The 27,442-nt window shown below is 45.6% G+C and overlaps 9 protein-coding genes and 2 pseudogenes across 9 annotated transcripts; 7 read left to right on the top strand and 4 right to left on the bottom strand.

The window, feature by feature from the left end:
• Positions 1-472: 472 nt before the first annotated feature.
• LOC148515434 (histone H3) lies at positions 473-945 on the top strand. Its single transcript, XM_088479912.1, has one exon. It carries the CDS (start codon positions 500-502, stop codon positions 908-910), a length of 411 nt encoding a protein of 136 aa, XP_088336038.1. The 5' UTR covers positions 473-499; the 3' UTR covers positions 911-945.
• A 136-nt stretch (positions 946-1,081) lies between these two features.
• LOC148515435 (histone H2A type 1-like) lies at positions 1,082-1,929 on the bottom strand. Its single transcript, XM_088479913.1, has one exon. It carries the CDS (start codon positions 1,891-1,893, stop codon positions 1,501-1,503), a length of 393 nt encoding a protein of 130 aa, XP_088336039.1. The 5' UTR covers positions 1,894-1,929; the 3' UTR covers positions 1,082-1,500.
• A 289-nt stretch (positions 1,930-2,218) lies between these two features.
• On the top strand, positions 2,219-2,628 carry LOC148515436 (histone H2B 1.1-like). Its single transcript, XM_088479914.1, has one exon. It carries the CDS (start codon positions 2,233-2,235, stop codon positions 2,611-2,613), a length of 381 nt encoding a protein of 126 aa, XP_088336040.1. The 5' UTR covers positions 2,219-2,232; the 3' UTR covers positions 2,614-2,628.
• Positions 2,629-15,090: 12,462 nt separating this feature from the next.
• On the top strand, positions 15,091-15,670 carry LOC148515437 (histone H4). Its single transcript, XM_088479915.1, has one exon. The coding sequence runs from the start codon at positions 15,119-15,121 to the stop codon at positions 15,428-15,430; it is 312 nt and encodes a 103-aa protein (XP_088336041.1). The 5' UTR covers positions 15,091-15,118; the 3' UTR covers positions 15,431-15,670.
• A 1,896-nt stretch (positions 15,671-17,566) lies between these two features.
• LOC148515438 (histone H3) lies at positions 17,567-17,977 on the top strand. Its single transcript, XM_088479916.1, has one exon. The coding sequence runs from the start codon at positions 17,567-17,569 to the stop codon at positions 17,975-17,977; it is 411 nt and encodes a 136-aa protein (XP_088336042.1).
• A 1,051-nt stretch (positions 17,978-19,028) lies between these two features.
• Positions 19,029-19,531, bottom strand: LOC148515439 (histone H2A type 1-like). The gene has a single exon (XM_088479917.1). It carries the CDS (start codon positions 19,490-19,492, stop codon positions 19,100-19,102), a length of 393 nt encoding a protein of 130 aa, XP_088336043.1. The 5' UTR covers positions 19,493-19,531; the 3' UTR covers positions 19,029-19,099.
• A 260-nt stretch (positions 19,532-19,791) lies between these two features.
• LOC148515440 (histone H2B 1.1-like) lies at positions 19,792-20,230 on the top strand. The gene has a single exon (XM_088479918.1). The coding sequence runs from the start codon at positions 19,821-19,823 to the stop codon at positions 20,199-20,201; it is 381 nt and encodes a 126-aa protein (XP_088336044.1). The 5' UTR covers positions 19,792-19,820; the 3' UTR covers positions 20,202-20,230.
• Positions 20,231-21,528: 1,298 nt separating this feature from the next.
• LOC148515441 (histone H4) lies at positions 21,529-21,935 on the top strand. Its single transcript, XM_088479919.1, has one exon. It carries the CDS (start codon positions 21,544-21,546, stop codon positions 21,853-21,855), a length of 312 nt encoding a protein of 103 aa, XP_088336045.1. The 5' UTR covers positions 21,529-21,543; the 3' UTR covers positions 21,856-21,935.
• Positions 21,936-22,681: 746 nt separating this feature from the next.
• LOC148515442 (histone H1 pseudogene) lies at positions 22,682-23,401 on the bottom strand (annotated as a pseudogene).
• A 2,634-nt stretch (positions 23,402-26,035) lies between these two features.
• LOC148515443 (histone H3-like) lies at positions 26,036-26,415 on the top strand (annotated as a pseudogene).
• Positions 26,416-26,789: 374 nt separating this feature from the next.
• Positions 26,790-27,434, bottom strand: LOC148515444 (histone H2A type 1-like). The gene has a single exon (XM_088479920.1). The coding sequence runs from the start codon at positions 27,396-27,398 to the stop codon at positions 27,006-27,008; it is 393 nt and encodes a 130-aa protein (XP_088336046.1). The 5' UTR covers positions 27,399-27,434; the 3' UTR covers positions 26,790-27,005.
• Between the last annotated feature and the right edge of the window lie 8 nt (positions 27,435-27,442).

Consider the following 27,442-nt stretch of genomic DNA (forward strand, 5'->3'; position numbering starts at 1 on the left):
GTGAATTTTGCTGATACATTGAGCTAGGCTGCTTTTACTGCAGTTACAGTATATACTATGATCTCCCGGAGTGTAGCTTGAAGGTATCATATTGTTTAAACACAAAACTGTTCCCGCTCAGGGCAGCTATTCAGTACTGTATGTGATTATGTCATTTATTTCAAGAGACTTTACACCCGAACAGAGTCCACAATTGTAGTGTATCACCGTCCGTATGTTTCTCGTTGTTTATTCTGGCTGGAATAGAAGGAAACAAAAACAAACGAAAAACACCATTTATTGTAATTTCCGCGCTGGCGTGTAATCTTACATTCTGTACATAATCAACTGATGAGGAAACAAAGTCGTTGTAACTTTGAAAAAGCCCGCCAAGAATTTCTCTCAGCCAATCAGGATCAAGGGCGCTCTAAATTGATTAAATCACAGCGCATAAATAGAGTTGTTGCCGGCTATTTTAGTCATATTCATTCTACTTCCAACAGTACTAGCGTATAGCACGATGGCCAGAACCAAGCAGACCGCCCGCAAATCTACAGGAGGGAAAGCTCCCCGCAAGCAGCTGGCAACCAAGGCTGCGCGGAAGAGCGCCCCAGCTACCGGCGGTGTGAAGAAGCCTCATCGCTACCGACCAGGGACTGTTGCCCTCCGAGAGATCCGTCGCTACCAGAAATCCACTGAGCTGCTGATCCGTAAGCTACCCTTCCAGCGTCTGGTGAGAGAGATTGCCCAGGACTTCAAGACCGACCTGCGCTTCCAGAGCTCTGCTGTCATGGCCCTACAAGAGGCCAGCGAGGCTTATCTGGTCGGGCTCTTCGAGGACACCAACCTGTGCGCCATCCACGCCAAGCGGGTGACCATCATGCCCAAAGACATCCAGCTGGCCCGCAGGATCCGAGGGGAGAGGGCATAGATAGTACTCGGCACTCCTATACACACAAAAAACACAAAGGCTCTTTTCAGAGCCACCAAATCTTTCTAAAAGAGCTGAAGCATAAACTACATATTAATTTAAGTGGCAGAACGTTGTTAAAATCTCAGCTCCGTTTACCCCCGCCGTGGAGGCTACATGACCAGTCTCCTTATTTAGTTGCCACACTCTGTAGTACCCCGCTCCTTCCTGCCAGCCTGTCGCTGCCATCGTTAAAGGCTGAAGTCTCATCTATCCAGCGTTGGCAAAGGGAACTAGGCTAACAAGTCACAAGTAGTCGTTGCAAATCAAGTTAAAAACCTTTAATGTTTATATCAGAATGTTGGGTTTCCCTGTACAGTCCTTTACAGAGCCATCCCCACGTTCTATACACAGAGCTATAAACTTCCCCTTTAGGTGTCTGCACTATTACAAGTTCTCTAATTCTAGAAGGCGCACAATGGCTCTACCGCTAAATCGGGCTCGTTTACTAGCACTGGTATATTTGAAGCCATGAACCAGCTCTTTAGGGACGGGGTGGGTGGCTCTGAAAAGAGCCTTTGTGTTATGGGGACATGTATCTAAAAGCAACTTTACTTGCTTTTAGCTGCCTTGTGGCTCTCGGTCTTCTTGGGTAGTAGTACAGCCTGGATGTTGGGCAGGACGCCTCCCTGAGCGATAGTCACCCCACCGAGCAGCTTGTTTAGCTCCTCATCATTACGCACAGCCAACTGCAGGTGGCGGGGGATAATGCGGGTCTTCTTGTTGTCACGGGCGGCATTTCCGGCAAGCTCCAGAATCTCAGCCGTCAAGTACTCGAGAACTGCGGCCAGGTACACCGGTGCCCCGGCTCCAACACGCTCTGCATAGTTTCCCTTCCTCAGCAGACGGTGAACGCGACCGACTGGAAACTGGAGCCCAGCTCGAGATGAGCGGGTCTTTGCCTTAGCCCGGGTCTTGCCGCCTTGTTTCCCTCTTCCAGACATTCTTGAGTCCGACTCACAAAGATACAATATAATAAATCTGGCTGAAACAAGTTTGCGATCTTGACCTGCTTGTTATATATACACTCAGATGGGACCTACAACCTGCTCTGTGATTGGTCTGCTTAAAAAGCAACCAATGCAATACATGTTCATGCACGAACCAATCGGCAAATGAATAATGGGTTTTTGAGGCGGAGTACATCACATGACACGTCTACCCAATAGTGCATTCAGCACGGGTAAAGCCTTATTTGCATGAGCTGACTATAAATGAAGCAGGTCTGGGAGATTTCAGTTATATGTTTTTTTTTCTGTGTGTGAAAATCTGTTATATCGATAATGCCTGACCCAGCCAAGTCTGCGCCAGCGCCCAAGAAAGGCTCAAAAAAAGCGGTGACTAAGACCCAGAAGAAAGATGGGAAGAAGCGTAGGAAGACCCGGAAGGAGAGTTACGCCATTTACGTGTACAAGGTGCTGAAGCAGGTGCACCCAGATACCGGCATCTCCTCCAAGGCTATGGGCATCATGAACTCCTTTGTGAATGATATCTTTGAGCGCATTGCAGGGGAAGCTTCCCGTCTGGCTCATTACAACAAGCGCTCCACCATCACCTCCCGGGAGATCCAGACCGCCGTACGCCTGCTACTGCCGGGAGAGCTGGCCAAGCACGCCGTGTCCGAGGGCACCAAGGCCGTCACCAAGTACACCAGCGCCAAGTGATCTGCTTTCCTTCTCCCTCCCACATGAACGCAAAGGCTCTTCTAAGAGCCACCCACCTTCTCTCTAATTGGGCTATAACTATTGCTGTGACCTGGGCTAATATACAGTGATCTAGGCTGTATTGTCTGACTCCTGTTTTACTGAGTTTTTGTTGTAATTGCACCATGTTCCTAAATCACACAGATCTCCTAGGTACACTGGGCCTGATTCAGAGCCGCTCGTAAGCGGCTGCTCCGAGCGATGTTCGCACATCTGCGCATGCGTATGGGTTTTAGTACGCATGCACGAACCAGTCAGTGTGGTCGAAAATCTTGTGCTCGCAAAATAGCTAATGCCAGTGTCATCGACCACGTCACTTGGTTGTTTTTTAGCCTGAACTGCTCGCATGATTGCGGTAGGAAAATCCAACCACAAGCACTGCGAGCAGTTCATACACCTTTCGATGTACTTGATTAATCAAATAAATAGCGGAGATGACGTATGATGCCAGCGGCCAGGGGGCGTTTTTTCCAAAATAGTGAGCGCATGTTTCGTTCGCTCGTTCAGACATAGAGGCGTCAACAGACTGCAAAGAGCGAGCACTTAATTTAAATAGCCAGCCCATTTTTCGGAACGAGCGGCTGCAATTAGCGTCCGGCTCTGAATCAGGCCCTCTGGTCAGAGCGAGCTCATCCCCCGTAGCCAAACCTCTACCAGTTTCCTGTCTCTCTTACCATCTTCTTAAAAACAACTGTGATGTTACTGTCCGTGGATGGATTGTTTTAGTGCTTAAAACCATATGATCGACTGGCATTTGCTCCCATACATTACTAAGTTTTTATTCCAACCAGCCAGATTGGACAGAAACGGACAAAAAATTGTATAGTGGATGGCCAGCTTAAGTAGCTATAGTTGTGCAAGGGTTAAATAGCCTTGGGCAACAAATTTGATACTTGGAACTCACACAGTGGGGTCACTTACATATGGCCTTGCCCAACAAGCTTTTTGGGCATGCAATTAGGTGGTAAAGTGGGCACAGGCACCAATTTATATATTGATATAAGTAGTTGTGCAAGGTTTAAAGAGCCTTGGGCAACAAATTTGACACTTGGAATCCACAGAGGAAGGTCACTTGCAAATGACCCACTTTCAATTGGCCTTGCCCAACAAGGTTTTGGCATGAACTAGGGTGGTAAATTGGGCATCAGCACCATATTTTATTCATTTGAATAAGTAGCTGTAGTTGTGTGAGGGTTAAATAGCCTTGGGAAACAAATTTGACACTTGAAATCCACAGAGGGGCGTCAATTACATTTATTTAAAATGCAATTGGCTTTCACCAACAAAGTTTTGGGCTTGAAATAGGGCATTAAAGTGGGCACAGACACCAATTTATAAATTTGACTAAGTTGCTGTAGTTGTGTGAGGGTTAAATAGCCTTGGGCAACAAATTTGACCCTTGGAATCCAGACAGAAAGGTCTTTTACATTTAACCCTCATGCAATTGGCCTTGCCCAACAAGGTTTTAGGCATGAAATAGGTTGGTAAAGTGGGCACATTGACTAATTTATATATTTGAATAAGTAGCTGAAGTTGTGCAAGGGTTAAATTGCCTTGAGCAACAAATTTGACACTTGGAATCCACAGAGGGGGGGTCACTTACATATGACCAACTTGCAATTTGCCTTGCCCAACAAGTTTTTGGGCATGAAATTAGGTGTAAAGTGGGCACAGGGACTAGATTTTCTATATTTGAATAAGTAGCTGTAGTTGTGCAAGGGTTAAAGAGCCTTGAGCAACAAATTTGACATTCGGAATCCACAGACGGAGGTCACTTACATGTGACGCACTTGCAATTGGCCTTGCTCAATAAGGTTTTGGAGATTAAATAGGGTGGTAAAGTGGGCACAGTCACCAATTAACACATTTGAATAAGTAGCTGTGTTGTGCAATGGTCAAATACTGTAGCCTTGGTCAACAAATGTGACACTTGGAACTCACACAGTGGGGTCACTTACATATGACCCATTTGCAATTGGCCAAGCCCAACAAGGTTTTGGGCATGAACTAGGGTGGTAAATTGAGGTTAAGGTTTTTGGCATGAAATAAGTGGTAAAGTGGGTAAAGGTCCCAGATTTTCTATAATTGAATAAGTATCTGTAGTTGTACAAGGGTTAAATAGCCTTGGGCACCGCTTTGACACGTGACATCCACACAGGGTGGTCACTTACATATGAGCCACTTGCAATTGACCTTGCCCAACAAGTTTTTGGGTATGAAATATGGTGGTAAAGTGGGCACAATCACTATATTCACTCTAAACAGTCATATTTCAAGAATCTCATCTCCTCCCTGTCCTATTATCACCAGTGTCTCTTTTCCACCTTTAACTCCCTCCTCTGCCCACCCCCTCCTTGTCTCCCCTCCTTGCTCTCTGCCACTGACTTTGCTACCTATTTCACATCTAAAATGATTCTATACGTCAGGGCATCATATCCGACCAGTCCCCCAGCTCCCCACCTCCTCCTTTCCTGGATCACCCCTCTCCATCCATTTAACCGACTCTGACATCCTTCTCCCCTGTGACTGGAGAGGAAGTTAAGGCCCTTATCCAGTCCTCCCCCCCTTCCACCTCTCCCCTCCTCCGCTACCTCTCTCCTTCTGCCTGCTAACATCTTGCCCACCTCCTTAATCTCTCCCTATCTTCTGGCACTGTTCCTTCTGCATTTAAGCATGCCCTTGTCTCCCCCATTCTTAAATAAACCTAACCTTGGGCCTGATTCAGACCCACTCGCGAGCGGCTGTACGCTCGCAAGTGGGTCGATGGTCTGCACTGAGCATGCGCACGACGGAGGGAGCTCCGTCGTGCGCATGCGCCAGACACGACGAGCGAAGGACTTTCCTTCGCTCGTTGTGTCCGATCAAAGGGGGCGTGCTGTCAATGTTGATTGACAGCACGCCCCCTTTGGTGGGCGTGCCGGGGGCGTGCCTCCCTGACGGGGGCGTTCCCACGGGAACGCCTCCCGTCAGAAGCCGGCCCACTGACATCACTAGTGATGTCAGTGGGAGTGATTTTGGCTCTGATAGAGCCAAAATCACTCCGGAGCTTGCGGTTGAAAACCTCAACCGCAGGCTCCGGCTCGCAATTTCGATGGTCGCGATGGTCACGACCATCGCGGCCATCAAAATGCACGCTCGTATAGCCTGTGGGTGGTGACCCACAGCTATACGAGCGTCCAGGAGGACGCTCCATGAAAAAGGAGCCCGGCCCTCATGCAGAGCGTGCGCTCTGCTCAGAGCGTACGGCTCTGAATGAGGGCCCTTGATCCTAACATTTTCTCTAACTACCGACCAATCTCTCTCCTCCCTTTTGCCTCCAAACTCCTTGAGCGTATTGTTTACAACAGCCTCACCACATTTCTTTCCTCCCACTCCCTCCTTGACCCTTTTCAGTCTGGCTTCCGTTCTCTCCACTCCACTGAAACCGCCTTCACAGATGTCAGCAACGACCTCCTTGCTGCCAAATCCAAGGGCCACTACCCCCTGCTCATTCTCCTTGACCTCTCTGCTGCTTTTCACACTGTGGACCACCCTCTACTGCTGCATATCCTTCACTCCCTTGGTCTACGTGACACTGCTCTCTCCTGGCTGTCCTCCTACCTCTCTGACCGTTCCTTCTCTTTTTCCTCTCACGACGACTCCTCCACGCCACAGCCTCTTACAGTAGGTGTTCCCCAAGGTTCTGTTCTTGGATCTCTCCTATTCTCTCTCTATACATCTTATCTAGGTAAACTCATCAGCTCTTTTGATGTCCATTATCATCTCTATGCTGATGATACTCAGATCTACCTTTCCTCACCTGATCTTTCCCCCTCTCTACTGACTTGTATATCCAACTGTCTCTCTGCTATCTCTTCCTGGATGTCCCAGCGATTTCTCAAACTTAATATGTCTAAGACTGAGCTGATAGTCTTCCCACCCTCCCACATAACATCATGTCCCACTATTTCTCTATTAATAGATGGCATAACTATCTCATCTAGTCCCAAAGTACGTTGTCTTGGAGACATCTTGGACTCTTCCCTCTCCTTCAAACCACACATTCAGAACCTCTCGCAGTCCTGTCGTTTCCATCTCAAGAATATTTCCAAGATCAGCCCCTTTCTCAGCAAGGATGCTACCAAAACCCTCATACATTCACTGGTCACGTCCAGATTGGACTACTGTAACCTTCTCCTAGCTGGCCTCCCCAAATCCCATCTCTCTCCTCTCCAGTCTGTGCTCAATGCTGCTGCTCGGCTCATCTTCCTCTCCAAACGCTCTACTACATCTGCCTCCCCTCTTTTGCAAGCCCTCCACTGGCTCCCATTCCCTTTCAGAAAACAATTCAGGGTTCTCACACTCACTTACAAAGCGCTCACCCCTTCCTCTCCCATTTACATCTCTGATCTCATCTCCCTTCACTCTTCTGTACGCCCTCTTTGTTCACTTAATACGCGCCGCCTTTCATGCCAATTGATTACTTCCTCCCACTTCCGCCTCCAAGATTTTACCCGTGCTGCTCCCACCTTTGGAATTCCCTCCCTCTCCCCATCAGACTCTGCACCTCTCTACAATCTTTGAAACAAGCTCTCAAGACCCACTACTTCATTAAAGCCTTCCAGCTCTCATTCTAACTTGCTGCTACATCTTCCTTTCTCCCCGCCTACCCCATTCTGTGTCAGTTCTGTTTGTGTACCCCTCCCTTTAAGAATGTAAGCTCTTTCGAGCAGGGCCCTCTACCCTCTTGTGCTTCTCCCTACTGTCATTTAATTTATCTTACTCCCCACTAGGGCAACTGACACTTGGCTGCTTATGTGGGCGTAAAGGTCGCTAATATAGCAATGTTTATTATCCATGTACTGTATTGTAATGTATTGTATTGTAATGTAAGTCACTGGTTACTTATTTGTCTATATAGTTTGTAAGGTGCTACGGAACACTTGTGGCGCCATATAAATAAATGATGATAATAATAAAAATAATAAGTAGCTATAGTTGTGCAAGGGTTAAATAGCCTTGGGCAACAAATATGACACTTGGAAACCACAGAGGGCGGTCACTTACATATAACCCTCATGCAATTGGCTTTGTCCAATAAGGTTTTAGGCATGAAATAGGGTGGTAAAGTGGGCATGGAAACCAGATATTATACACATGAATAAGTAGCTGTAGTTGTGTGAGGGTTAAATAGCCGTGGGCAACAAAATTTGACACTTGGAGTTCACAGAGGAAGGTCACATACATATAACATTAATGCAATTGGGCTGGCCTAACAATGTTTTAGGCATGAAATAGGGTGGTAAAGTGGGCACAATACCTATATATGTGAATAAGTAGCTGTAGTTGTGCAATGGTTAAATAGCCTTGGGCAACAAACTTGTATTTTGCCTGGTACAGCTAGGCTTTGGGCATGTAATAGGCTGGCAAAGTGGGCACAGGAACCACATTATACCATTTTGAACAAGTATTGTAGCTGTAGTGATGCAAGGGTTAAATAGCCTTGGGCCCCAAGTTTGACACTACCAACCAGTAGCATGAGGTCACTTTCTCGTGACCCACTTGTATTTTGCCAGGCCCAATAAGGCTTTGGGTATGAAATAGGCTGGCAAAGGGTATCGGTATGATTTACCGCTGGACCCATGCCCGGCAGTTGGAATCCTGACAGCGGCATCTCGGCAGAAAAGGAAATCCCGATCATTAAAGGTAAGTATATACTAACCTATTTCGACCCCCATAACCCTTCCTTCGCGGTGCCTTACCCTAACCTTCCCCCCAGTGCCTAACCCTAATCCCCTCTCTAAGTGCCTAAACGTAACCACCCTTCCCCGCCGCCTAAACCTAAGTCCCCTGAGGGGGTGCCTAATGCTGACTCCCCCTTCCCATAGCCTACACCTAAACTCCCAGGGGGGGTGTTTAACCCTAAGTCCCCCCCCGGGAACCCTAAACCTAACTCTCCCCCCCTGTGGCTATCCGCGCTCGGCGTCCCTTCGATCGGGATGCCGGGCGTCGGGCTCCGAGTGTATGTCTAATGACAGGCGTCGGCATATCGACGCCTGCCTTTAGACCCTTGCCGGGATATGACAGTCAGGAAGCCGGCTATCGGGATTAGGTCCGCCGGCTTCCCGACTGAATACCTGGCAAAAAGTGAGCACACGTACAGATTGTATTGATTTGAATAAGTAGCTGTAGTTTTGCAAGGGTTAAATAGCCTTGGACCACAAAAATTACACTTGTATCAAACAGATGGGGGTCACTTACATATGACCCACTTGTATTTTGCATGGCCAACAAATGTTTTGGCCATAAAATAGGCTGTCGAAGTAGGCAAAGGCACCATATTTTACCATTTTGAATAAATAGCTGTAGTGTTTCAAGGATTAAATATCTTGAGCCATTAATATGACATTTGATACCAACAGATACCAACACCTACATATGAACCACTCAAACAACAGATACCAACACCTACATATGAACCACTCAATCAACAGATACCAACACCTACATATGAACCACTCATATTTTGCCTGGCCCAATTAGGTTTTGGGCATGAAATAGGCTGCCACATTTAGGCACAGGTACAGATTGTATTGATTTCAATAAGTAACTGTAGTTTTGCAAGGGTTAAACAGACTTGGGCCACAAATTTGACCTATGCAACCAACAGAGGGAGGTCACTTACTTGTCACACACTTGTATTTTGCCTGGCCCAACAAGGTTTTGGACATTGAATAGGCTGGCAAAGTGGGCACAGATTGTATTGATTTGATTATGTAGTGTAGCTGTAGTTTTGCAAGGGTTCAATAGCCTTGGGCCACTAATTTGACACTTGAAACCAACAGAGGGGGTCACTTACACATGACTCAATTGTATTTTGCCTGGCCCAACAAGGTTTTAGGCATGAAATAGGCTGGCAAAGTGGGCACAGCACCATAATTTACCATTTTGGATAAATGGCTGTAGTGTTGCAAGGGTTAAAAAACCTTGGGTCACTAATTTGACACTTCCAACCAACAGTAGGAGGTGACTTACTCGTGATCCACTTGTATTTTACCTGGTACAACTAGGTTTTGGGCATGAAAAAGGCTGGCAAAGTGGGCACAGGTACCCCATTATACTATTTTGAATAAGTATTTGTAGTGATGCAAGGGTTAAATAGCATTGGGCCACTAATTTGACACTTAAAACCAACAGAGGAGGTCAGTAACACATAAACCACTTGTATTTTGCCTGGCCCAAAAAAGGTTTGTGCATGAAATACAGCAGGCTGCTTAATTTGGGCACAGGTAGAGATTATTTTGATTTGAAAAAGTAGCTATAGTTTTGCAAGGGTTGAATAGCCTTGGGCCACAAATTTGAACTTTGCAACCTACAAAAGGGGGGTCACTTACATTATTTTATTTATTTATTAACAGTTTCTTATATAGAGCAGCATATTCCGTTGTGCTTTACAATTGCAAACATTAATAGACCAAAACTGGGTAATAACAGACCAATATAAAGGTAGGAAGGCCCTGCTCGCAAGCTTACAATCTATAGGGAAATAGGCATTGATACACAAGGACAGGTGCTATATATTGCATTTTGGTCCAACCAGAATGCACAGTTTCTTGGTGGGCTGCATGATCCATTCACACCGGAATGTCGGCCAAATGTCATGAGGATGTGAGAGAAAGAGGATGTGTGAGGTTTTGTGTGGACTGCGAAAGGGGATGTAATTAGATATGGAAGCTATGAAGGTTATGTGGGCCGTTCTGGGATTTGATAAGCTTGCCTGAAGAGGTGAGTTTTCAGGGATCGCTTGAAGGATTGGAGACTAGAGGAAAGTTGTATTGTGCGTGGTATGGCATTCCATAGAGTGGGTGCAGCCTGAAGAAAGTCCTGTAACCGTGAGTGAGTGGGAGCAAGTAATGCGTGGGGATGAGAGAGCAAATCTTGTGCTGAGCGGAGAGGTCGGGTAGGGAGATATTTTGAGATGAGTGAAGAAATGTATGTTGGTGTGGTTTGGTTAATAGCTTTATGTGTAAGTAAGATTATTTTGTTTTGAATACAGTAGAAAACCGGCAACCAATGGAGGGACTGACAGAGCAGGGCAGCAGACGATGAACGTTTGGCAAGGAAGATAAGCCATGCTGCTGCATTCATAATTGATTGTAATGGCGATAGCCTGTTTTTGGGAAGACCAGTAAGAAGGCCATTGCAATAGTCAATGCGGGAAATAATGAGTGCATGGATTAGAGTTTTTGCAGCGTTTTGTATGAGATATGGTCAAATTTTGGATATGTCTTTTAGATGTATGTAACATGATTTTGAGACAGATTGAATGTGGGGAACAAAGGACAGTTCAGAGTCAAGTATGACTCCTAGGCAGCAAGCTTGTGGGGCAGGGTGGATTGTCGAGTTATCAACAGTGATAGAGAGATCAGGTTGGTAACTGTTATTGGCTGGTGGAAATATAATTAATTCTGTTTTAGAAATATTAAGTTTCAGGTGGCGAGATGACATCCAAGATGAAATGGCAGAAAGACATTCAGTGACACGGACGAGTACAGATGGTGATAAATCTGGGGAAGATAGGTAGATTTGAGTATCCTCCGCATACAGATGGTACTGAAATCCAAAAGAGCTGATTAGTGGTATAGATTGAGAATAACAGAGGCCCTAAGACAGAGCCTTGCAGTACTCCAACTGATAGAGGTAGCGAAGAGGAGGCAGAATCAGCAAATGAACAGTAAAAGAGCGACCAGATAGGTAGGAAGAGAACCAAGAAAGAGCCGTGTCCTTAAGACCTAGGGATTGTAGTGTTTGTATGAGAAGAGAGTGGTCAACAGTGTCAAAAGCAGCAGAGAGATCTAGAAGAATTAGGAGTGAGTAATGGCTTTTAGCCTTGGCAGTGACCAGATCATTTACTACCTTAGTCAGTGCTGTCTCTGTGGAGTGTTGGGAATGGAAGCTGGACTGAAGTGGGACCAATAAGTTGTGTGAGTTAAGAAAGTGTGTGAAGCTGGTGTAGACAAGTCTCTCAAGTAGCTTGGAGGGGCATGGGAGCTGGGAGATAGGACAGTAATTTGAGAGAGTGTTGGATTCAGAGTTTTGTTTTTTCAGAATAGGAGTAATCATTGCATGCTTGAACAGTGATGGAAAGTTGCCAGTAGAGAGAGAGAGAGATTACAGATTTTAGATACGGTTGGGATAAGCACAGGAGACAGAGCTTTACTGATTTGTGAGAGTATAGGATCTAGAGAAGAGGTAATAGAGTAGGAGGATAAGACGAGTGTTGATACTTCATCTTCATTTGTGAGATCAAATGAAGAGAATGTGCCATAGGATTCAGGTAGGGAATTGAGCAGGTCACTAGCTGAGGAAGAACATACCATTTCATTTCGGATCTCATCAATCTTGTCCCTAAAATAGGAAGCAAAATCTTGTGCACAGATAGTAGGAGGTGGTTTGGGTGAGGGAGGGGTAAGAAGCAGTTTAAATGTATTAAAAAGTCGCTTGGGGTTAGAGGCTTGAGCAGAGATAAGAGACTGGAAATATGTTTGTTTGGCAGTATCCAGAGCAGTACGATAAGAGTTGTAGATAGTCTTATATGTGAGCAAGTTAGTTGGAGTATGAGACTTTCGCCACTGACTTTCTTGTATTTTGCCTTGCCCAAAAAGATTTTGAGCATGTAATTGGCTTGTAAAGTGAGCAGAGGCACCAAATTATACCATTTTGAATAAGTAGCTGTAGTGTTTCAAGGGTTAAATAGCCTTGGACAACAAAAATGACACTTGAAACAAACAGAGTGGGGTCACTTACATATGATCCACTTGTATTTTGCTTGGCCCAAAAGGGTTTTGGGCATGAAATAGGCTGGCAAAGTGGACATAAGGTACCAAATTATATATTTTTTAATAAGTAGCTGTAGTGTTGCAAGGGTTAAATAGCCTTTTGCCACAAATTTGACAATTCCAACCAACAGCAGGAGGTCACTTACTTATGACTCACTAGTATTTCACCTGGCCTAACAAGGTTTCAGGCATGAAATGGGCTGGTAAAGTGGGCACAGGTACAGATTGTATTAATTTGAACAAGTAGCTGTAGATTTACATGGGTTAAATACCCTTGGGCCACAAATTTAACACTTGCAACCAACGGAGCACTTACATAAATAGCGGGACCCAGCACCAGCAGGTGAGAGTAGAAATCTACCTGTGCTGCACAGAATGTTGAAGACACTCACAATGCACTGTTTGTTATGCAGAAGAAGTTAGAATGCCCCATATGATTTACACAAAGGAGAAGAAAATGGATTAACTCTATCACTTTTCCTAATGAGAGAATATCCTCCATCATAAACAGTATTCTGGCAACTACAATAAAGACACTTTCAGGCCCCCATTTATCAACATAGTATATTTCCTTTAGCGCTCGCTTGGGGTTATGACTTCTTTTTTGCATTTAACAAACAGCGGTAATCAAAGATGGCGAGAGCACTGAAGTCCCCATTGACGGCAATGGGCACCAGTCGCGGCCCTTCTGGCTTCAGCAAAGCCTTCCAGCCACTGCTGGGTCCCCGTGTCGCACATGCGTATTACACAAGACCCTGTCGCTACCAGCGTGAGGTTGCCAGCAGCCCAGCGGAGGACATCGCAGAGGAGGAGGAATTCGCGGGTCCTCGCTGGAGGGGTAAGTATTGGTAAATAACAGTGAATTTTTTGTTTGTATCACAGTGTTCCTAAATTAAAAATTGTGCTGGTGTTTACCTTCATTGATAAATGGGGGCCTCAGTTTCCACAACAACATCGCAAGCCTAGGGACAATATATTCAGAGACAAAGTTTCCCTGCATCCGGGCCGCCCGAGGACGTCACTTCCGGCCACGTTCGGAAAAGATAAACAGAAGGAAAAGACTGCAACTCATGTCAGATCCGAGGGACCACCATTAGGTGTACATGACAGAGCGTATGACACATCAGGGAATACGCAAAGCTACAGTCTCTTCCCACACCGGATCTCTTCAAACCGGTACCGGAAGGGACTGGCTGCACGGCTATTTAAAGTGAATTCATTTCTCATTACCACCGAGAAAGGGACAAATGGTCCCAAAACGCATTGAAAGGATAGGTGATGGAGCAACTACTACTGTGCTGTTTCTCTGAGGACTTACATAGGGCCCCCGGAGCCACTCCCGTGCTGAGATTACAGTTCTGCATATTATAATTTTAAGGGCATGCGTGTGGCATCCATTCAGTGCTGGTAGATGGCTGGGGCAGCCCAGCTGCTGACAGAAAACTGGGCTTGTCCCCAGCCTGACATGAAATGGGAGGCGTGCCATACGGGCATGCCCCCAAGTAACGTCATCTAGGAATCGTTGCATATGGAAAGTAGGCCATGCCCCTTTATCGATGGCGCCCAGCTTTGCCAAGCGAGCAGAGTAACAGGCACGGTCCCTTTCTTGCATAGGGCCCTGGACTCAGACCTATGCGAGTGGGTCGGCTCTAAAGTCTCATGGTGCATACACACGGTCAAATTTCCTGTCAGATCTGAACGATAACGATTTTAAAAATCATTCAAATCTGACAGAAAATCTGACATGAGCCTTCAACGATGAACGATGCGCGTTCCCGCTTGTCAGATAACGATATCTGAATCTGATGTGTTTGCAGTCAGATTTGGACGATTCCATTTATTTTAATGCAGTCAGAAATCGTTCAAACTGTTCGTAGAATCGTTCAAATTGTTGCTCAAATCCTTCATCTGATACATCTGACCGTGTGTATGCACCATCAGTCTGCAGCAGCAGCCCTGAGCAGCATCATTCAATGAGGGGTGAGAGGAATGGAGGGATGAAGTAGAGTCAGGTAAAGGTGAACAGGCAGGGAATGACGTATGAAAAGAGAGAGGTGGTAAAAATATAACTGCTGGTGTAGAGGCAGGAGAATAGCAATATAGGCAGATAATGAGAGTGGTGAGGGGAATGAGGTGGGTAAGAAGGATGAGTATGGGGCAGCTAAAGTGGGATGAGAAGTTTCAATATTTAGGTTAGTGTCTCCAGCGGAGACTGCAGGAGATCACAGGTAAGACTACAAAAGACCCAGAAAAGTGAGATTTCAAAATGAGAGAGGGCGGGAGAGACAGTTTGGGAAGGGGCAGAACACGCCAGTGCATAGGAACAGTAATGTCATAATCACCATCTAATAGAGACACATAACTCATTAGACACATACACCGTCTCAGTTCAGTCTGAATGGAGGATGAGTTCTTGTATAAAGTAAAATATCAATAACTGCATTGGTAGGAATCCCGAAACTGATATTGTCCCTATATTAGGAGCGTCACAAGCAGCAGGATGTGACGCCTTGGAGGACTCCTCCCTCATAGACCAGAGGTTTCCCATTTGGTCCGCTCGCACTGTATAAGAGGAGGACTTTGCTGTAATTGTAACAGTTTTGTTCTCTTTACAGCGAGTGATACAATACAAGTGATTAAAAAGCAACATGTCTGGCAGAGGCAAAGGCGGAAAGGGGCTCGGAAAAGGAGGAGCCAAGCGCCACAGGAAAGTGCTGCGGGATAACATCCAGGGCATCACCAAGCCTGCTATTCGCCGTCTCGCCCGGAGAGGAGGCGTGAAGCGCATTTCTGGTCTCATTTATGAGGAGACCCGCGGGGTGCTGAAGGTCTTCCTGGAGAACGTTATCCGGGACGCCGTCACCTACACCGAACACGCCAAGAGGAAGACAGTCACCGCTATGGATGTGGTGTACGCTCTGAAACGCCAGGGCCGCACTCTCTATGGATTCGGGGGCTGAACACTGATGTACATTGAATACTATCACCCACACAAAGGCCCTTTTCAGGGCCGCCTATTTCTTCTATGAGAGCGCTATAATTATTCCCTTGTACTATTATATGTATCTTGTCCTGGCTGACGCCAGACCTTATACAGAGTCCTAATATAAGCCTGTTTGCTGGTTTATATTTAGATCGTTACTAGTAAATTATGGGGAAACGACAGCTTATAGGTGAAATCTGCACGTAGTCACTCTCTGTCGGTCTTGTAAATGTATTGAGTGAGTACATTAAAGCATTGTCCTATGGGTGTCCCTATGTTAGATTATTACGGCCTCTGTTTCTATGATGGCACAAATCAGTGTATGTGGCTGACTAGTTCTAGACTGATAATTACACTGTTTATAAAGAAACAACCGCAATGGTCAGTGCTTCTTTAAGCGTTAACTGTAGGAAATCCCTTTTAAAAGAAAAGTATTGACAAACCCCTTTCTGCCTGGGAAGGGCTCCTGCTCTATTTTGTGGAAAGAATTACACATTGCATACATTTAAATCAGCATTAAGATCCATTTTCAGACATACCCTCCTTTAAAAGTAATTTGTCAAATGTCAGAGCATTACACTGGTTTAAGACAGATTTTTATCTTCTAGAGCAGTAAATGTGAATAACATTGGTGGTATGTCATGTTTGCAACTGAATGTAAATGTAGCAATGAACGAGCTTTATACAGTTACAATATGGGCTATGGAAGCCTTAGCCTCTATTGTAACAGTATCATATATATCAGAAGATAGAACCACTAAACCACACTGGAATTACAACACACTGCACAAAGGAATAGAGATATTGAGTGTTTTGAAGACATATTAGTAAATGAGTCAGTCAGTCTATCTGACAATTATTAAAATAGCCAGATTGTTTTCAGTCGTCTAGCGACAATCAGAAGCCAAACTAACGCTGCTCCTGGTTTGGCAGAAGACTGTTTAGGCTTTCTTACCCACACAGACACGTTCCTAGAGCGGTGACTCGGACTCCTGCTGGAAAAATACAAGAGTGAGACAGGGCTATACAGCCCATTCATCCGGTTCCCACGGTGGGGTGGCATTTGATGAGGCTGATAATAGATTGGGTAACTGCTTCTCGGAGATGGCTATTGCCCCAGCCACCCCCGAAAATATCTGGTGGCTAAAGTTACCCTGCGGAGGAGTCTCTGAAAAGTTTTGCTAAAGCCCCGGGGGGAATAACAACATATTATTCTAATGGTCATTACAAATGCATGTTCATTCCCAGAGACACCCCAAAATGATCTATTATGATATTTGTCTGGATGTGAAAAGATTTCCTTATGTCCAGCGTAATTGAGGAGAGTGGTAGGTAGGCTGGAATGTAGCCCTGTAAACACTGTGCGAGAGTCGCCTCTGGTTGGTGCGTGGGGTTAGGTCCGGGACCTAGACTATGGGTGATGGGGCGCCCTGAGCTAGCTGCCGGCTTTAACTTCTTACAGTGCTCCGATAGGTCTTGCACCTCTGATAATGTAAAGCTGACTGCTACAGACTACAGTATGTATTCCGGGAATACATACTATTGCAGTCTGCCTCCCAATCACATTACTATTGCCGACTGTAATGAGGGTAATTGAAATGTATGGGACTCCTTATGTATCAATTTCAATATACATTTAAATATTTCTACCTAGGGTAAGTGTCATCAGCATTTTTTGCAAGAAGTGGGGTTTTTAAAGGGGACTTATTTTTTTTTATCACTTCTGCTTGATACCTAGAAGAAACGTTCACTCGCTTGTACTAGGAATAGGCAATTTATGGCATTATAACTGATGGTGACCTTCACATGCCAGGCTGCCACAGATGTAACATGCCCTAACAGAACACCTTTAGGCTGGGATGTGTAGTTTGTACAATGGTGAGCAAAAACTCAGCAACGCCTTCCTGCATTCACTTCCAGAATCTGGAAAAGTAGGCTGGACGTTTAAACGGCGGGATTTTTGAAAAAGCGTTTTTATTTTTATTTTTTTTAAAGCCAATCGGTGGAGAGGGCAGGACTACTTCTATCCAATCAGCGTGAAGCACTCTTTATATATAGGTTTGCTAAACGCTGTTGTGTCACTGTCTGTGTATTTAGTCACTTTGGAGGAATAATGGCCAGGACCAAGCAGACCGCCCGCAAATCTACAGGAGGGAAAGCTCCCCGCAAGCAGCTGGCAACCAAGGCTGCCCGGAAGAGTGCCCCAGCTACCGGCGGCGTGAAGAAGCCTCACCGCTACCGACCCGGGACTGTTGCGCTCCGAGAGATCCGTCGCTACCAGAAATCCACTGAGTTGCTGATCCGTAAGCTGCCCTTCCAGCGACTGGTGAGAGAGATCGCCCAGGATTTCAAGACCGACCTACGCTTCCAGAGCTCTGCTGTCATGGCCCTACAAGAGGCCAGCGAGGCTTATCTGGTCGGGCTCTTCGAGGACACCAACCTGTGCGCCATCCACGCCAAGAGGGTGACCATCATGCCCAAAGACATCCAGCTGGCCCGCAGGATCCGAGGGGAGAGGGCTTAGGTGGTACTCGGCACTCCTATACACACAAAAAAACCACAAAGGCTCTTTTCAGAGCCACCACATCTTTCTAAGCGAGCTGAAGCATAAACTACATATTAGTTTGAGCAACAGGATACTAGGTAATCCTCAACTCTGCTCTCCAACTCGGTCGGTAAGAAAGTACAAAACTCCCATTTAAAGTCGGAGCTCAAAGCGCAATTTGTCTTCCCCCGTCTCCTTTCTGGCAGCCTGTCGCTGTTTTGGATGGCGACAGGAGCCTCTTTATGGGGGGGAAATAAAATGCGGTGCACCAACAAAACCCGCAGTCACTTGCATGAAAATAACCCCCCATCCCTGTTCCACAGCACAGGGATTGTTTTTCCCTTTGGACTCACTCTCCGCGATATTTTGATAGTCAAAAAAAACAAATATTATATACTACACTGTGGATCATACAAATTATAGGTGCGCCAGATTCCAGACCCCTTCTGTACAAACTATTTGGAAATGTGAGGTTGTCTTTAAATAATCTCAATTGTGAGGTCAGCAACAACCCTAGTGGTATTGTATTTACTTGATTTTAACTTGCCAGAAAGCCCGTCTATATTTCCTTTCAGTGGTTACACCACAATTCCATCATGTTAAATTAATCTTCTCACGTTCATGACAAAAAAATAAAAAAAGGGAAACCGAGTGCAATTTATTTTACACTAGCAACTTTATTAATTTGAAATCCGTATGCACTTACACTATGAGCATGTATATAAATCCGCCTACCAGATATAAGATACAGTAGATAAAGGTCTTTTGTGAGAAGAGGTGATGGTAAAGAAAAAAAAGACTATTACTAGACTTGTGCCATAACAGATCAGAGCTTCTATACATGAGGGAGCGTTTTAGCAGCAGTAGTCTTTAATGGACGTGTGTATAGAGCAGAGCCTCCTCTGCACAGCTGCTATCCCCAATCTGGATGGAATGTTGGGGATGGGGTAAAACAAAGCGCTGCTGAGCAGCCAGGCGTCACTACAATAAGAAACAATGGCCGTGTTCCAGGCTCTCGTAGGAAGACGTGGGTGGCTCTTAAAAGAGCCTTTGTTCTATTACAGAGACATCGGTTTTGTAGTGGAAGTTGCCAGGACTACATTACTTGCTCTTGGCCGACTTGTGACTCTCCGTCTTCTTAGGCAGTAGCACGGCCTGGATGTTGGGCAGGACCCCTCCCTGAGCGATGGTCACTCCACCGAGTAGTTTGTTTAGCTCCTCATCATTGCGTACGGCGAGCTGGAGGTGGCGGGGGATGATGCGGGTCTTCTTGTTGTCGCGGGCAGCGTTGCCTGCAAGCTCCAGTATCTCAGCCGTCAGGTATTCGAGAACTGCGGCCAGGTAGACTGGTGCCCCGGCTCCCACACGCTGTGCATAGTTTCCCTTCCTCAACAGCCGGTGAACGCGGCCAACAGGAAACTGGAGACCGGCCCGAGAAGAACGAGTCTTTGCCTTAGCCCGGGTCTTGCCGCCCTGTTTCCCTCTTCCAGACATGATCGATTTACAAGTGCAAATAAAATCTAAATGAATTATAAGCCAGCCATACTCCTTATATTCTAAACAGGAAATCCAGTGCTTACTCTGTGATTGGTCCCCTTTACACAATGTCCAATGCAGCTTAGGGTCATGCACAAACCAATCAGCATTTATAGGGTGGAGTTATGTTGCCGTTCGACATTTGAAAAAGAAAAGTCTACCCAATAGTACATCCAGAAGGGCTTAGGCCTCATTTGCATGGACTGACTATAAATGGAGCAGAACTGGGCCATGTCAGCAACACATTTTCTGCATTGTCGAAAGAGATTTTGTCTGTTGCTTCGAAATGCCTGAGCCTGCGAAGTCTGCGCCAGCGCCCAAGAAAGGCTCAAAGAAAGCCGTGGCTAAGACCCAGAAGAAAGATGGGAAGAAGCGTAGGAAGACCAGGAAGGAGAGTTACGCCATTTATGTCTACAAGGTGCTGAAGCAGGTGCACCCAGATACCGGCATCTCCTCCAAGGCTATGGGCATCATGAACTCCTTTGTGAATGATATCTTTGAGCGCATTGCAGGGGAAGCTTCCCGTCTGGCTCATTACAACAAGCGCTCCACCATCACCTCCCGGGAGATCCAGACCGCCGTACGCCTGCTACTGCCGGGAGAGCTGGCTAAGCACGCCGTGTCCGAGGGCACTAAGGCCGTCACCAAGTACACCAGCGCCAAGTGATCTGCTTTCCTTCTCCCTCCCACATGAACACAAAGGCTCTTCTAAGAGCCACCCACCTCCTCTCTTAACGGGCTGTAACTATCATGGTTTGTGCTGTGACCCTACTTCTATACTTGGCTGAATCGCAGTAACCGAGGCTGTATAGCCTGAATCTCTTACATGCATAGTTTTCTTTGCACTCTGCTGGTTGCAAAAAAAGTTTCTTTCAGAGGAAACTATTTTTGAAGAGCTAAAATGTATCCAGAATAAAAACCATCCTTTAAGATAATAAAGTACGCCCTGATCTGCATTTTCCATGATTGTTAACGTAGGGAGTACAGCAAGACAGCCGGCCTTAAATATATCAATTACAGTGATTATATAAGGTGATCCTGTGCTTCGCTTGTAGCACACTTGGATGCAGGCAACATCCGAACAACTCACAGGACACGTCAGTGGCATCGTGTCTGTGAGACAAAATAGGGAGATGGTATAATACAAGCACCATAGGTCTGACTCCAACAATATAATACCAGATCTATACCGATAACATTAATTTACTAATCATTTTGGAGTAAAGCTGCTTAGTAACTAGTGAGGTGCCGGCAAAATTGTGTATGATGATACATGCTACCAGTGAGACAGTGAATGACCGTCTATTGGAAATGACTATAATATAAAGCACTAATTACATGGAAGAGTAGGTCAGGCTTGGAAAAAGAAACCTAAATTAGGTACATAACAGCAAATGTTTTCATACACATACCCACCAAGATTAATTACATTTAATGTAGATTAGAGCTATCGCTATGTGTGATAAAAATTACAAGTGCTATTTAAACGAGCACAAATATGTGATCACAACCTTTGTTGATAAGAATCTGGATAAAAGAATATCCGCACATTATCCACATCGTGCTGTAGACTAGAAATCACTATATTGCTATAATAGACTTACAATGATAATTTTATCATGAGTGCTGTTTTCACTGGCAGCGGAATTTGTAGGATAATTGTGTTTGCTGCTGAGTTTCAAAGACAATAGAAAAAGCTACATGTTTCTAAATTTGAAATAGTATTCATAGTAAAAAAGAACTTGCAACACTATCCATTACAGTCTCAGGCAGCTGAAATGATACAATTAAAGTTACTCTGCGGCTGATTTTCAGAGACTGCATTGTAATGGTAGTAAGTAGTTTCAAAAAGAGCTATGTCCTGTCTTTAGAAAAGAAAGGGAGGGATACAGATGGCTCCTCCTCGCAAAAATTTAAGGCTTCCATCAGGTCCGCCCTTTGTCTTAATAAAGGGCAGCTGTGCTGCTTATACGGTTTCTTTTTTGTAACTGATTTGAACAGGTTTCAAGATGTCAGGAAGAGGCAAAGGCGGTAAAGGACTCGGGAAAGGAGGAGCCAAGCGCCACAGGAAGGTGCTGCGGGATAACATCCAGGGCATCACCAAGCCTGCTATCCGCCGTCTAGCCCGGAGAGGGGGCGTGAAGCGCATTTCTGGTCTCATTTATGAGGAGACCCGCGGGGTGCTGAAAGTGTTCCTGGAGAACGTGATCCGGGACGCCGTCACCTACACCGAGCACGCCAAGAGGAAGACTGTGACCGCTATGGATGTGGTCTATGCTCTCAAGCGCCAGGGCCGCACTCTGTATGGTTTTGGAGGTTAACTAGCTCCGGCTGATCTCGTTTTCAGAAACAAAAAGGCCCTTTTAAGGGCCACCTACAACACTCCTGAAATGAGCTTGATGAACATACTGCTTTTGTTTGATTTTTTTCCCCACGGTAAGCAGCATCATAAACGCCTGATCTATAATGAACAGAATAACTTATTTGCTACAATAAAAAAAGAATCCTGTTGCTTTTCAGCTAACCTGCAGTTTGTTAATTTATATATGATCATATTTATATGACGCCACAAGTGTTCCGCATCACCTTTCACAGTGCATAAACAAATTAGTGAACAAGAAACCAGTGACTTGCTAGACAAGGACATGGTTTACAGACATTGCTGCATAAGCGATCATAACACTAAGCAGCTGGGCGTCACTTCGGTGGAGATTAATGTTTACAATTGTAAAGCGCAACGGAATATGCTGCGCTATATAAGAAACTTAATAAATAAATGTGTTCGGTGCCCTTGAGGGTAGTAAATAATATTAGATAAAAGTATAAGGGAATGTTGTGCAGATGGCGCGCTGCTGCTTTCCCCAGCACTAGTCTTTAGCTCCGAGTAGTCGGCTAAAAGTAGAAACCAGCGCATCCGATATACCTTTCCCCAGCTGTTCTGCTGCAGAATCAGCTCTATTCTAGAACACTGCGTTACCACACAGAAATCACAAGCTTAAGGTAGTGACTGCTGCTCAGTAAGCCCAGGAGATTTCATTTCTATTTTACTGTATCTAATGACTCAATTGTACAGGGCGCCCCTTCCAGGCCGTCATCTGCCTACAGCTCTGCCACGAGAGGGTGGGTGGCTCTGAAAAGAGCCTTTGGTGTGATAATAAGGAAGCGAGGCTGCGGCGATTGATCCATTACTTCTTTGCCGCAGCTTTCTTGGGCTTAGCTGCCTTCTTTGCAGGACTCTTGGCAGCTTTGGGCTTCACTGCTTTCTTAGCCGGACTCTTGGCAGTTTTGGGCTTCGCTGCCTTCTTGGCGGGGCTCTTGGCAGCCTTCTTAGGCTTGACGCCTTTAGGCTTCTTTGGGCTTTTGGCAGCAGCCGCCTTTGCTGGTTTCTTGACCTTCTTCGGGCTCTTGGCTGCACTCGGAGCTTTCTTGGGCTTCTTCGGGGATTTGGCCACTTTCTTTGCCGCAGGCTTCTTGGGCTTCAGAGATTTCTGGGCGGGCTTCTTGCTTTCAACCTGCTTCTTATCGAGCTTGAAGGAGCCGGAAGCGCCGGTGCCTTTCACCTGGGTGAGGATTCCTTTGGTCACCAAAGCTTTCACGCCCAGTTTGACGCGGCTGTTATTCTTCTCCACATCATAGCCTCCGGCAGCCAGAGCCTTCTTCAAGGCGGAAAGAGAAACCCCACTGCGCTCTTGAGAGGCAGCCACGGCTCTCACGATCAGCTCGGAGACACTGGGACCAGAAGACTTGGGGCTCTTCTTGGATGATCCTCCTGCAGCTTTCTTCGTCTGTCTTTTCTTTTTGGCTGCGTCCTCTGATGGAGCAGGGACGGCGGTAGCTGGTGCAGTTTCTGCCATTCTACAGAATACTTCTGAGTATAACAACTAATAATAATAATAATACAACTATGATTTCGCTTATATACCCATCTGGCTGTGCTGCGATTGGCTGCTGAGCGTGGGGCGTTCTGTGTTCCCATTGGCAGAATATGTAGCCGTGTAAACCCTTCAATGTCTTTGTGTAAGGGACATTCTGGTGTCAACTTGTGTTTCCCTAGCGCAGAAAAATAGTCATTTATACGGCATGAGAAGAGAAACGAGCACCACACTTGTGCTCCATGGTCTCTCCTGGCCCTTTATGGTCAATGCTGGTTTTGACGTTGCGAAGGAAAACAGGAATAGCCACTGGCAGCTCACCCACACCAGGCTGCACATGCCCGGCATGTATCACATTTCTCCTTTTTTCTGCTGCTAAAATGTTCCATCGGGGCTTTTTTCTCTCCTTCTGGCCCTGGAGATAATGAAGGTGCTCTGCGGCACAATCTTTACAGAGCAGGGCACATATTGAAAGACAGAAATGTGATGTGTGTGCTCTTCATGATAAGGACAGATAGCACAGTCAGCTACAGATTAATCTTGCCTGGGATTCTCCGGGATGTGGAGAATGCTGGGGGCATTTTACCAAAATGTTCCTCTAGTGATCCACGTTGCTTGTCATTTCTGTGTATTTAATAAGATAAATGTGTCTGTAAAAAGAATGATGGCGGCCTGATCCCATTACTTTATGATTTGAAAAGGGAGAGATGGGAGCAATATGGGGAGACAAGAAGAACAGACGGTAGACTGGACAAATACAAAGCGGAATGATGGGAGAGTGTAGAAGGAAGAGGGAAAGACAGCCCTGCACAGCAGATAGCGAGCCAGCGAATGACGGGTCAAAATAAATACTAATGTTGTAACCCGGCCTAACATCCCTACTCACCCAGTATTGCATCAAGTGACCTGTATGAGCATATTAACATATACAATGTATCTGTCACCTCAGAGTCGTTGGTGTAAGATTCTGAGCTATCAATAAGGTGGTTATAGCTCGATTTGGGTATATGGCACCTAGCAGAGGAAATTGTGACCTGATGGATGGAAGATCAACAGAACAGGCAAAGAAGTGACATGAGTTCCTGGCTCATTATCTGCTAAAACTGTCTCCAGAATTCCTAGAGTGGGTGGCCGGCCGCAAACCATCCTTCTCATGCGTGGTGACTGAGTGACCCAGATCCATGCTAGGTTCTATAGACCCTGAACCATTAAGCAAACTACCGGGTGCGGTTTGTAGCTTCGAGTTATGGACGTCAAATGATAGACACATCTCCGCCGGTGCAGAGCATCTGGGACAGAGCAGCCTGTGTTACCCCAAAGAGGAAGGATAGGAGCTTAGAAATGGATGAGTGTGGGGGGAGATGTTGTAGTAACAGGAGGATGGGGGAGATCTGATAACTGGATTTGATGTGATGATTATTATGCTATGTATTCTTCTACTGGGTACTAACTAACTAGATGGGGAAAATAATGGAAACAACATAAACGAATGTATTTTCCTTTGGTCGCATGTTTAAGTTATATCATATGTTGGATAACCATTTCTCTTGTCTCCTTTTTTCTCATATCATATGATATTTTATTCCCTATTACTAATTATATCTCAGTAATAACTAAGTATTTGCATGTTCAGGAGTCATGGACAGTAGAAAAAGAACAACCGAAAAATAATAAATAAGAATATTGAATGTGCAGATAGAAAAATTCAGGGATTATTATAGCCATAAAAAGGGTTTTATTTTCTATACTAAAGCTTTAGTACAATGGTTCTGAATTGTATTTCCACCGAGTACAGTATTTTGTGAACCCTTATATATTATCCAGAGGTAGCCCTGTATTTCTTCCTGTAGTTTCTCCGATTTATGAAGTTTAACTTGTGGACTAATGTGCCACAGATTGTATCCACTAATGTTTCATAGGATTGTAACAAAAGCAACTGTTTCTCATTAGTATCGTATTGTATCCACTGCATGCAAAACTTCTGAGTATACTCAGTTCAAATACTATTTACAATATGACAAATTGACAACTGATACCTACTATAATATAAATGTATTCCTAATGCTTTATTAGTAAAATGGTTATAATTATATTGTGAATTTTGCTGATACATTGAGCTAGGCTGCTTTTACTGCAGTTACAGTATATACTATGATCTCCCGGAGTGTAGCTTGAAGGTATCATATTGTTTAAACACAAAACTGTTCCCGCTCAGGGCAGCTATTCAGTACTGTATGTGATTATGTCATTTATTTCAAGAGACTTTACACCCGAACAGAGTCCACAATTGTAGTGTATCTCCGTCCGTATGTTTCTCGTTGTTTATTCTTGCTGGAATAGAAGGAAATGGTTCCCGGTTAAATTACAAAGACTGGAATTGAAAAAAAAAACAAAAAAAACAAACGAAAAACACCATTTATTGTAATTTCCGCGCTGGCGTGTAATCTTACATTCTGTACATAATCAACTGATGAGGAAACAAAGTCGTTGTAACTTTGAAAGAGCCCGCCAAAAATTTCCCTCAGCCAATCAGGAAGAAGGGCGCTCTAAATTTATTAAATCACAGCGCATAAATAGAGATGTTGCCGACTATTTTAGTCATATTCATTCTACTTCCAACAGTACTAGCGTATAGCACGATGGCCAGAACCAAGCAAACCGCCCGCAAATCTACAGGAGGGAAAGCTCCCCGCAAGCAGCTGGCAACCAAGGCTGCGCGGAAGAGCGCCCCAGCTACCGGCGGTGTGAAGAAGCCTCATCGCTACCGACCAGGGACTGTTGCCCTCCGAGAGATCCGCCGCTACCAGAAATCCACCGAGCTGCTGATCCGTAAGCTACCCTTCCAGCGTCTGGTGAGAGAGATCGCCCAGGATTTCAAGACCGACCTGCGCTTCCAGAGCTCTGCTGTCATGGCCCTACAAGAGGCCAGCGAGGCTTATCTGGTCGAGGGTGACCATCATGCCCAAAGACATCCAGCTGGCCCGCAGGATCCGAGGGGAGAGGGCATAGATGGTACTCGGCACTCCTATACACACAACGGCTCTTTTTAGAGCCACCAAATCTTTCTAAAAGAGCTGAAGCATAAACTACATATTAATTTAAGTGGCAGAACGTTGTTAAAACCTCAGCTCCGTTTACCCCCGCGGTGGAGGCTACATGAACAGTCTCCTTATTTAGTTGCCACACAGCCCACACTCTGTAGTACCCCGCTCCTTCCTGCCAGCCTGTCGCTGCCATCGTCAATGGCTGAAGTCTCATCTGTCCAGCGTTGGCAAAGGGAACTAGGCTAACAAGTCACAAGTAGTCGTTGCAAATCAAGTTAAAAACCTTTAATGTTTATATCAGAATGTTGGGTTTCCCTGTACAGTCCTTTACAGAGCCATCCCCACGTTCTATACACAGAGCTATAAACTTCCCCTTTAGGTGTCTGCACTATTACAAGTTCTCTAATTCTAGAAGGCGCACAATGGCTCTACCGCTAAATCGGGCTCGTTTACTCGCACTGGTATATTTGAAGCCATGAATCAGCTCTTTAGGGACGGGGTGGGTGGCTCTGAAAAGAGCCTTTGTGTTATGGGGACATGTATCTAAAAGCAACTTTACTTGCTTTTAGCTGCCTTGTGGCTCTCGGTCTTCTTGGGTAGTAGTACAGCCTGGATGTTGGGCAGGACGCCTCCCTGAGCGATAGTCACCCCACCGAGCAGCTTGTTTAGCTCCTCATCATTACGCACAGCCAACTGCAGGTGGCGGGGGATAATGCGGGTCTTCTTGTTGTCACGGGCGGCATTTCCGGCAAGCTCCAGAATCTCAGCCGTCAAGTACTCGAGAACTGCGGCCAGGTACACCGGTGCCCCGGCTCCAACACGCTGTGCATAGTTTCCCTTCCTCAGCAGACGGTGAACGCGACCGACTGGAAACTGGAGCCCAGCTCGAGATGAGCGGGTCTTTGCCTTAGCCCGGGTCTTGCCGCCTTGTTTCCCTCTTCCAGACATTCTTGAGTCCGACTCACAAAGATACAATATAATAAATCTGGCTG

This window comes from Taudactylus pleione, unplaced genomic scaffold (assembly GCF_031769625.1).
Source record: "Taudactylus pleione unplaced genomic scaffold, aTauple2 ptg000248l, whole genome shotgun sequence".
In the NCBI taxonomy this organism is placed as follows: domain Eukaryota; kingdom Metazoa; phylum Chordata; class Amphibia; order Anura; family Myobatrachidae; genus Taudactylus; species Taudactylus pleione.